At 46.6% G+C, this 11556-nt stretch overlaps 1 protein-coding gene; it reads left to right on the top strand.

Moving 5' to 3' along the window:
* Positions 1–1157: 1157 nt before the first annotated feature.
* GSTUM_00007101001 (uncharacterized protein) lies at positions 1158–1574 on the top strand (the record flags this gene model as incomplete). XM_002839159.2 has 1 exon in its annotated part: positions 1158–1574. Exon 1 carries the CDS (start codon positions 1236–1238, stop codon positions 1572–1574), a length of 339 nt encoding a protein of 112 aa, XP_002839205.1. The 5' UTR covers positions 1158–1235.
* Between the last annotated feature and the right edge of the window lie 9982 nt (positions 1575–11556).

Here is an 11556-nt window from a genome sequence, read left to right as displayed (position 1 = left end):
TTGCTACCGTTTGGTGCCCCATCGCGCATCTCAACTCCAGGGAAAACCTTTCGGAGGAAAAATAGCCCTAGCAGCTAGTCTACAGAAGGCCGGGAGAAGGGCAGGCATCAAAAGGGTAAATTCCTCACATCTCCCCGGAGACAAAGACAGAGAGATATGATACGACAAGACACACCCCAGCCCAGGGCAGCTGCCAAAAGAGAAAAAGGTGTCGGGCCACATTTTTTTCAACAGTATCTAAAGATAGACCTTTTTACCATGGTATGGTGCCGTGACATCGTGTTCTTCGATAGGAATCCGACCGTAGTATTGGTGAGGAAGGAAGGAAGGATGTGAGGAATGATTTAGAAGAGCAATGGGGGGGAAGAAGGAAAAAAAGCAAAAAGTGAGGAAAAAGAGATATGATAAAAAAGGTACAGTACAGTACCATGAGGTTCGCTTCGTGATCAACTCACCTAACGACAAATCATCACACCGGCAGGTAAACTACGAGTAGAAGGAGGTGAATTAAGGCTAGGATAGGACGGGGGGGGGGAAGGGACATGCGAAGAGGGACAGAGAAAGATTGAGAGAGAGGTGGGGGGGGGGGTATTTACGGTACTGTAAACGTACTCGTATGGTATGAATACTTTTCAGGAAAGTGGAACGGTAGTACAGATCTAAGCTAGAAATGGAGGTATATATTCTACTGACAAAGAACATCGTATCATAGAAGGGGCATGGTCAGAAGCTACCGGTACCACCTGTATGGGGAAAGGTGTGAACGTTCTTTCCGGTACGTGGGGTTGAACAGCTTGTTGAGATATATATATATATAACTTTTTTTTTTTTTCGCTAGGCAAAAGAAGGTACCATTCTGCATATCTGGAGACCCGTCAGGCAACTGTCACGGGGACGCGGGGATGTAGCAGTTTTCAGCCCTCCGAGGTTAAAAGGAAGGGAAAAAAAAGTTATAATAAGTAATAACGTGCCTTGCTAAGCTATGGGTTTGTCTCTTTTCCCTCTTACTGCCCTTTCCTCCTCTCATTCGCCCCCCCCCCTTCCCTCCCTTTCTGAGCCCCTTGAGCTTAGATTCGAAACTCAGACCACTAAATGTCCCCGCGTACATAAACTGGACTGTTCTACTGCATTTTTGTCTCGCTATAGACCCCCGTTTAGTGCTTCGTTGGTTGAACTCTGCAGTCTTACATTGGGGGTGGGGGGGGGGCTTGGAGTTTTTCCGTAATGGGGATTGAATGTGGGTGGATGGAAAAGAGGGAAGATTTTATACAGCGAAGCTCTCAATTCTGTGGAGGCTGTCCAGCCTGCTGGGCCTTTTTTATTGTCTTGATCGGTTTCTGTTTCCCATAGGAGAATGCCGAGTGACGTTCCCCCCGACAGATCCTAGACAAGATGAAACAACTATCAAGTGTAAGTTGCTCCTGCCTTCCACCTACCGGTATTCCACCATCCTCACAGTTGCATATACAAGTATCCTTGAGGGATGGAGATGGAGAAAGCTGGAGGTGCGCCATCTCTTTCTTCCTGTCCTACGATGGTTCTTTCCTACGGCACCGATGAAATTGCTAGTTTAGCCGAATTTCTTTACCCGTGAAGAAAGTGTCGGGTGTTTCCATGAGCTTAAGAGCAAAGGGGAAAAGGCAAAGATGGGGGAGAGCATCATAGTCCAAACAAGCTTCCATCCTCATGGTAGAAAAGATATAAAAAGAAACAAACAACGTTTTCACTCTGTTTTTTTCTTTTTTCTTTCTTTTTGTCTACGAACTACGGGTCTCGGGGAATCGCGGTAGATCTGGAACGGTGCTTTACACAACGTTTTTTTTCTTTGAAAAACCTCGTGAAGGAGAAAATGAGACCATAAGCTGGTGCACAAAAGTTCGCATAAATTATCTGATCGATTTATGATATAAAAACACCCAATATTTCCAAGTACCGCTCCTCCTTGATACTATTTACAGCTACCGTACCGTAAGTTATGCTCGTCCGAATGCTATCGTGACGTGTTCAAGGATTCATAGACTAAGTTATCACCTATTGCGCAGAAATGGCAGGAATTTTTGCTTTTTGAGCTGTGAAATTTTGCGATCTTGCGCGCTGGGGAAGGGCCGTAAGCGAGTAAGCTGAGCGTGGCTCTCTCTTGGGAGGGGTTGAAAGAGGAATAAAGGATAAAAGGGTTATAGAAGAGAAAGCCTCCTCCCCCCGCCCTTACCATAACTCAGTTATGCGGCTTCGATAGAGCCGAATCTGAGAAAGAATCTCGGCGTGCGGGGTGGTGGGTGGGTGGTTCCAGGGGTTTGTCAAAAAAGACATGGCGGTGAAATGTACTCGAGTATATATTTAGATCTGGGGTGGTCCGTGATGAGCATCGGGTTTTTTCATTGAGCTGTTATAAACGAGGGAACACAAGGCCTGTGTGATGGGAGGGGCGCAACAGCAAAAAACAGCAAAAAACAGCAAAAAAAAAAAAAAAAAGAGTGAGAGTTCCGTCCTGTGGGCAAATGTGCACTAGTTATGTACCGTGCTCTTGTATGCCTGCAGCGCCCATCTTACATACAATTCGGTACATATTCGCTGCGATATGATACACCGCCTGTCAGGACGCTGCTCTTTCCTCACATCAATATACTTCACAGCGCTCGAGTACGTGTCTTGTCTCTGAGCGGAAAGGGGCAAACCAGTACTCGTACCTGCCTCAACCTCCATCGGATAACTATCCTAACAGTACCGGTACCTGTACACCAATCCAGTATCATACCCGTACCTTTCCAGAAGGATCGAGCTTTGGTTCACCCTGCATTGCTCAGCACTAGTCCATGGAACGCTTGAGATCTTGTGTTTGTCGATGATTGACTCAAGTCGGTATTAGTTCCACTACCAGGCACAATAACAGCGAGAACGAGAGCGACAAACTGCTTTTTTTCTCTCCTTCGATTGTTACCCTTCCCTGCGCCTCATTCTAAATAAACTTACAACCCGAATTGGGAGAGGGCAGCCAACGGTGTTTTGAATCCCTATTGGCCCCTCTGTAAAAACTCCATTGGCTCTGTCTCTCTCTCTCTCTCTGCTCGCACGGTGAAAAAGGCTCAACCGACGTCAGTGCTCGTTTAGTTGGTCCCATGAAAGATATGTGATGCGCGACACCATTCAACGTCTTTTGGATCGGGAGTATGCCGACGGCGCGGTAGATTACGTTGTATCATAGTCGCAGTTATGGGCAAGTGTTAGGCGTTCGTGAGTGACACCTTCAGTTCTTCAAATTTTCGCCTGGCCTTGCTACGGTAGCCCTCTCGGCTGGCTGACCTATTGGCAGCGCTGCATTAACTACGTTACGATACCGTATTCTTGGGAAAGGCTAGGATGGAGTGGGGGAGGGGGGTTGATATCTGTAATCATTTTTTTCTTCTGCTCGATACAGAATCCAAACGAGTTATTTACGTTGTCTATCAAACATCTCTAGCATTGCCGCAATGCCACACTATTCTAAGGCTCTATTAATAGCAACTCTCTTGGGCAGGCACAACTCCCACTTCATAGTTACTCACTCGAACGGGGCCTCCTGTCACGACAAGTTATTGGAACGAGCAGTTAAGGAATCCGGGATTTTCACAGAGAATAGCCCCAGAACCATTATGGTGCCTGTAAGGATCGAAGAATACGTCGAGGTGAACGTGGGCCATAACTCCCTGAGACCATAATCTGAAGCTATACATAGGAATATGTACCCGACCACGATGATCCGATGGTCAAAATTGGGGAGAAAGGAGAGAAGGCCGGTGGAAGGTGGAGGGATTTCATTTGTGCGCCAATTGAGGTTATTGTGGAGTCGAGCATCGGGGTCCGAACCCCATCCGCGCATCCTGAGCCCGCATGAATTGACATGATTGGCCTGTCCTCTGGGTCTTCTCCTGGCCCTCGCGCTTTCGATTTCACCCTCCAGATGCACGAAGGCACGACGAAACGCCTTGCCCCTGGCGGTATTAGGAATGCTTACTCCAGAACGCGCTGCGTCTACATCCGGTGGTTCGCCGAGGTCAACTGCTTCCTCGTCGCCGTTGTTGGAATCAACTGCTTCCTCATCGTCGGCTTCCTCGTCGTCGTCGCTGGAATCAACTGGGTCTGTTTCCTCAGGTGCCTCTTCCGCCCCCGAATCCTCGGCGGATACCACCGACTCCCGAGAGCTGTCACCGGTGTCTGATGAGTCTAGTTCCTCAGATTCCTCTTCCATTCTTAGATTCTCGGCGAATACCCTTAGCTCGGGAGCGGGGATTCGTAGGTGCGGGCGTGTCCGCAACAATCTCCTGCAAATATAATCGTTTAGATTTAGGTTATTGCCCGGCCGGCTTCCCCATCCGGTGATGTACAAGGGTAGGCCGACCCAACTCACAGAATCTTCAGCTTCATCTATATCGGTGAGGTAGCCAAATATTAGCCATTCAACTACTTGCCCAATTTCTCCAGTAATATGGTCATTAGGATCGTAGTCAGGGTGCTCTGGATCCTCTGTTTCAACTAATTGAACGAGGTATCGTAGGCCCCGGGGGGTTCGAAAGTGGGTTCGATTGTATGCCCCAACATGCCACTGGATATTTTCTGTTAGGAAGGGACTTCCGAGGAGAACATTAGAGAGAGGCTACTTACACAGGTATTCAAGTAATGACTAAATTCATGAGCTACGGTGACGAATAGGAGGAATAAGATAGCATCGTAATCTTCCCCGTCTCGATGTGCCTGCTCAATGTTGTCGAAAAACAATGCATTAAGACATAATTTATGACTGTGTCGCGTCACTCGAGGGACGTACCCGTAGGAATCGTCTATCGCCTCTCTACCGCCTTGGGTATAGCCATTACAGAGTATCTCTATTACGGGAAAACCGTGCAAAATCCATCTCATCGCACCCTCAACTATTCGAAACGTCAGATAAGATGGAAGGAAGGGAAAGAGAAACCCCCCTCAAAAAAAAAAAAAAGAAAAAAAAAAAGTCAACTTTAGCACATACCTTCGTCAACTGAAGCAGGTGGCTCATTAGCCATATTATCTGTACTCCCTATGCGGTACCTACTTGGGTGGGCTCGATTAACGATCGCATACTTCGCAGCGATAGAGGGCTGGAGTAGCTTGGTGCGGATCCAATCAATCAAATTGTAGATATAATGGTCCTGAGTTAGGGCTCCTCGGCTACTGGGTGCCCCTGCCCTGGTGTCATATATGGTTAGCGGACTTCTTTCAGATGTCTGCAAAGTCGGATCTATTTGAGCAACCGGCGCAGTGATCAGTGGAATGTCCTCCGGGAATTCCATTACTGCCTCTAGGGGATGATCAACGAGAAGCGGCGCATGGAGGCCTAGATCATTAGCCCTCATGTATCGCAAATTCTGCATTGCTATCATAAAATCTTCGCTACCCGGAGTCCACCGAACCGTAGCATCGACCAAACCTTTGTTTTCGCTCGGAAGCGATGGTGGGGCACGGGAATATGTGGGATGCATTCTGCGGATCGAGACATCCGGTATGGGTGCTCCAGGTTGGCGGTTGGGGGGGAGAGTGCATGCTGCGACCGGGAGAGGGCTGATGGTTGATGGAGTTGAATCTCCGGGGCTCCCTATGCGCGGGTACCTCCTCGGGTCTGGTAGTAATGTTTCAACCGCCCCCCACTTCAGCCTTGCATTCACCTGATCGAGGATGTTGGCGGCATCTATGCGGTGTCTATGGTTTGGAAATAGAGATATCTCCCTGAAGATTCCCAGGAGTCCATCGCAATTGCCTGGCAATGTCCGGTTGGGCCTCCGGCGTTTGTGGCGTCGTTTGAGCTGGGTCAGTCGGGCCGCTATATTTTCGGGATCGCTGAAGCTAAAGCTGTAGTGTGCGAACCACTGATTGATCACATCCTGGCTATCATCAGAGAGCAAACCAGGAGGACTGGGGCTTACAAATAGGGCAGAAAACATGGTTGTTTTCTGTTTGTGGCGAGCTTTTCTTTTTGACGAATGTGAGATATGGAGGTTTTATTGAGCTTCGCAGTATGCGGTCGATAGTATGATATATATGTACATCGTGTGGAAACCCATGAGGCGAAAATCGCTTCAAGTTGAAAGTGAAATGATATCTTGTGCATGATTTATTCAAGTGGTTTAGCTGGGCAGCTGCTTCACCTTCAGATAAAGTATTGACACCAACTCGCTTTCAAGAATCCTACTAGGCTCGGTTCGGAAGTTTTATAAAAAATTTGTATATTATTTTAAGCTAGCAAGGCTCACACTATGATATCTCTTCTAGCTTTGTTGAGGAGGTTTCATAGGAATGAATCTTAGGACGAGGATTCGTAGAATCACTGGTTATCACTCGACCAATCGACGGAGTGGCCTAGGGCAGTAATTTGAAGCCGTAAAGAGACTCCTAGAGTGGGGTTAGTTCCCCCTTCATGCAGGACAAAACCCCGCCAGAGATATATAGTCTTTTGCATAACTGCCATAAGAAATGCTTTCGCCAAGAAGTAGTGCCCCAGCAACATCCGCAAAGGTTATATAATTCTTTTCAAGCCAAGTTAACGCCATATTTCACCGAGAGTGGCAACCTGTATAAAACCCGCGGGAGCTGTAAGCTCTTAACAGGAGGGAGGTAAAATATTTTTTTGGCTAGGCTAGCGGAGGCCCCGCGGGGTCCGTAGGGGTTCCACAATAGGAATTTGAATGAGGTGGCCATGTATTGTAGGCTTTGTCTCATCAAGTCGGGTTAATTCCTAGAGTTTTCCATCATGGAAGCAACCGTACTGTTCTGCCCTTGGGGCGGGGATCTACCAGCCTGGGAGGGCTCCTGCTTATGCCCTAGAGCGGCGCTGACCAAAGGTCTATTAACGTTAGTCCGGCTATCGAATGTTCGGAATGGTAGGTATTGTTGGTGTAGTAGCGCAGACAAGGTCATAAAAGTGGTATCAATCTTGGTCCATAGGTTCGGATAGCGAATATAGAAGTTGGTGGCCTCCTCCTATTCAGCTTCCCACTAAAATCGGTCTTCGGGTTGTTCAACAAGTTGCCTGGGGTCGGGGTGGGGGGAGGAATTGGGACAGTCCGTTGTCTACGCGTAACCTCCCTGCGTAGGGAACAAGAACTGAGTTTGGTATGATATTTCCAAAGGCCGTTTTAATCCAACCAGGGCCCTACTGTACAAGCTTAAGCAAGTTCTTGTAGGATTGGTGAACCTTCCAGGGTGTTCGCGTGATTCCGCCACCGAAACCTCGTGCGCAAACTCCTCTATAAGCGTAAATACCTGTTCTTCCTCCCGAGCACAAACAGCCTGCAATCCATGCCAAATCCTCACCGGGAAATCAAATCCACTCGCCCATCCAAATATGAAGGACTCCACCAGGCATCCTCCTACGATCATGATGGAGGTCGGCTATGATCGTGCACAGATGTGGTCCTAGGAAGGTATGTTCTAGTTCTATTTTTCTATAGAGGTTGCTAGCTACCGGTTCACTTTATAGTGAAAACTCTGCTCGTACATGTGAGCCCTAAATCCCTGCTATGCCCTATACCTCCATGCGTGCCCTAATATGCTTTCTCCAGTGCAACATACTACTACTGGGATTATTATACCATCAGATCATTCCCCTGAGCGCTTCCATTGGTGAGAAGTTGGTGCCACCCGTCAACATGGAATTCCCCTTTTAACCATTTATCTCTCTTGCCATCCATTGATCCAGGCACCACAACCATGGTGTTTGTCTTCCAGAACTATATACCATGGTATCCGAGCATTTGTCTTGCTCCTCCGTAGTAGCGAAGCCGTTCACCCTGCCTCCGTTATTGCTGCCTCGCGTGTCTTTTGCTACTAGCAGACACTGTCTCTTCGCCCGTCCCTAGAAAAGTAATGCCCGACTCACGAAGGGCCCCAGTTTATCTATCGTACATACGGGGAGGGGCCGTTTATCATTCAATATGCCCAACCATTCTAGTGGCGGCGGCCTCTGGCCGCAGCGCTGGGAAAATGCGAGAAAACTCTAACCATTTTAGTCTCAAACATGAGCCGAACTATAAATGGAAAACCCCTAACCAAACACTAAGGCTATTAACCTCTACCGACAATAGGACATCAAAAACAAGTTACTAAGCATGCCAATGTACTTGACGAACCGCCGTTTCCGATGGCTATATTTCCATCAACGGCCAAAACCAACTGGCTAAGGAGGGCGTTGAGCTTGGAAATTGGAACCTATCGCTGCAGTCGGATTAAATGATTTACCACCGGAATAAGATACTTACCAATGGGTGCTCTGATATCAGAGCCTATTTTACGGAATCCTTGAGCGTGTTGGTTGAGGTTGATTGTTCAAGCAATATAAGAATTCAAGATAGGTGTCGGGACGGCTGACCGAAGAATTGAGTAACCTCCTGGGGGACTAGGGAGCCTCACTACGCTTGTATATATCTCGGGTGTGTACTACGGTTCGAGGGGTTTCATCATAGTGCGCGGTGGGACCTCTTGGTGTATGATACGGTGGATACACTATTGGTTTGACGGGATTCGTAGCGGTTTGTATCCGTAAGGCTTCCTCGACTCTTTAACGTCTTGGAAAGTGGTTGAGCTAGGGTTTCCTGTGATGCACGGCCGGGTGGTGGGATAGAAGAGATCTTGGGGATCGTAACAGACAGTATCGAGAAACGGTGAATTCTAGTGCTCTGGATGGGGGGAAAGGCGATGCTCCGAATGACAATCCACACTAGCTCCTGCTCCTGTTCATGTTCATGCTCATAAAGACCACACTCTTGTGCTTTTTGTGATGCTCACTGCGAGGAGGAAACCTCTCCTCTTTATAGCTGCTGAACCCCGGGGGTTCGTAACTTAATCCCATCCCTACGTTTCAATCGTCCACAAAAACATTCGAGATTTCATATGAGCAATTACGAACGCAATTGAGTTCTCGACAACAGTTTGTTTCACCAGTTCACGGCTCATGAACCATGAATCTCCTGTTCGAATAGTGCTGGGCCTTAGGGCGGGAGCGTGGTGAGATTCCCTATTATTGTGTTCCTACAACCCCCTCAGTATGGGCCGCTGGACACTCAAAACTAGGATGTAGACATTATGATACTAGAGAGAGATCGCCTGGTGGATCTGCGTCAATTGCTGTTCTTACTGCTGTACACCCCGCTGCATGTCTCCTGGGTTCTTCTGAATCTGCGACAGCTGTTCCCCAGGATCCACGGCATGGCGAACTACCATGAATGAGTGTAGTTGAGCCGATGCAGCTGCTGCATGGGAAATGTGAAAGTTTTGTTGAGCTACTCTCTGGAGGTAAACTGAACCTCTTGCTCGCTATGTTTGATAAAGGTTGGGTGCAAAACACTCTGACAGTGTTGTGGCGTTGCATGCTGCTGTAGATTTTGCTTCACCTCTCAAATAGTAGGTCGTATGAGCCTCTATCGGAAGCACGGGATGTAAACCTCACATTACTGATGGAGTAATCCCAACAGCATAGCGGGTCGGGAGTCGTAGAATCCCTTTGTTCCTATGTCGGATTTCATAGAATTTTGGCTCGAAAGTTGGGGGAATACTTAGCTTGAAGGGGTATGGCTGAGGTCTACTGATGTTGACCCGGCCAATGAACGTCTGTTCCCTAGGATCTACGGGGTATTTGCTTGTATAGGAGGCGTTATTATCCTTTTAGGTAGAATGTGGTCTCCACCATAGCTCCGCCAACACTCGAGTACTAAGGTACCTACTTGAGTACAAGCGAAGGGATTAGTAGCGCATACAGTTCCGGTCGCGCTAAACCAACAATGTGTTTCATTGGGCGTAGGGAAAAGAAAGAGGGAAATGAACTGTCGAGGAAAGAAAAAACCCTCCCAAAATTAATAAACAAGCGAGTTGGGTGAATTATTTCTTAGAAATTATCAATTAGGAATAGAGGGAGGTGGCTTCTGTTAGTAGATTGTTTGGTATGATACCAATATTATTTAATGAGTTTAAGTTATTATTTCTTGTGGTTCATGTATGAGACTCGGAGTATCTTCTTATATCTTGCTTTTCTATTCTCACTTCGTCCAGCCAAATGTATAGTGCTACCTACCGTACTTACTACCATAATATTATACTTTATTATAATCTCCTATAACCTACTTTCTACATTCTAGTTCAAAGAATTATTGGAGCTAAAATTATTATCCATTCTTTCTCTAGTGCCTTGCTCATACTGGACTTCTGATTTTACTGGTATGACACTTTCGGTTTCAATTCATAATATACTACCTCCGTTGCGCCCACACCATAATAAATTTTTGCATTTGCTTTCATTCTCCAAAAGGTAAGTTATCTTAAGAGAAATTGTTGGGCTTATTATCCTTATTGACTTGAGGGGAATACCGTATAGTTATCAAATTCTCTATCTTATAGTTGTAAGGGCTAAAACTAGATAATCCTGTATATTTCATAATTAGATATTATCAGTATAAGACCTATTTCATATAACAATAGATATCGTTGTTGCTATTCCATTGGCTTTAAAAATCCCATCAGATTATCTCCATATTATTCATTATCCCGATGTCCAATTACATCTTTTTCGTCCAGCTTTCGGAACATTATAACATCCCAACGAAAAATAATACAAATAATCCAGCTCTACAATGCAGCTACTAGGCCTCTTGGCTGCAAGCTCCATGAAATAAAGGCAAATTTTGAAAACCGTAAGTCCCACACCTACTTTTTCAAGCTGTTTTTCATTGCTTTATCACGGGCAGAACCATACCCTGGGCGGGGCCTGCAGCACTGGCACCGCGCAAGCAAGGCCCTACTGGAGGAATCGGGCGTCGGCGTTTGCTCCGACAGGTGTTTGCTCTTTTTGTCGGGTTTTGCTCGCTGTTGTGCTTTTGCTCGTTCGTTCAAGGGTTTTGCATGTGCGGTGCTCGTATCCTATCATACCGGTACTGCACTCGAGTAAATTCTCCTTCCTTGCTTGGATTACCCCCCACTTCTCCAGGGTTAGGCTGCCGCATTTTGGGGGGGCAGTTAGGGGTCCGCTCCCATGAAGCGGGAAATAAAGTGGAATGGTGGGGTGTGGGCTAGTCTACCGGTAGGGCAGCAGCCTTGTCAAACAGCACAACTTTTTTTTTTTGGAGGACAATCATATTGTGGGTTACAAGGATTAACAGCGTGATCGCAGATACCATGAGACGTATGATAGTAAAAAAAGTTTTCGTCCGACACCGGGTTTTACGACATTTTCAGACTGGCAATTCTTAACACTACCCTGTTGAAAACGCTTTAAATTTCTCCCTCAGCTAGGTAAGTGCTATTAATTTAAATCTCTAGAAGCAGAGCTGCAGAAGATCAAAGCTGTGCTCATTGTTTACAATGGTGTTGGCCTGTGTGGAGGTGACCTAAATTTTTGTGTTGGGCTCTGTACTGTACAAATAAGTTACATGACAACCAATACCTCACACTTAACTGACATTTTTTCCACTGCTTTATAATATTTAAAAATTCTATAATGTTCCCTATATTATTTACAGGTTTTCGAATGCGCTGAATTTTTTTTGACATTGTACTGTGAGAGAG

This window comes from Tuber melanosporum (assembly GCF_000151645.1).
Source record: "Tuber melanosporum whole genome shotgun sequence assembly, scaffold_31, strain Mel28".
Taxonomy (NCBI): domain Eukaryota; kingdom Fungi; phylum Ascomycota; class Pezizomycetes; order Pezizales; family Tuberaceae; genus Tuber; species Tuber melanosporum.
This window is presented reverse-complemented; position numbering and strand designations above follow the sequence as displayed.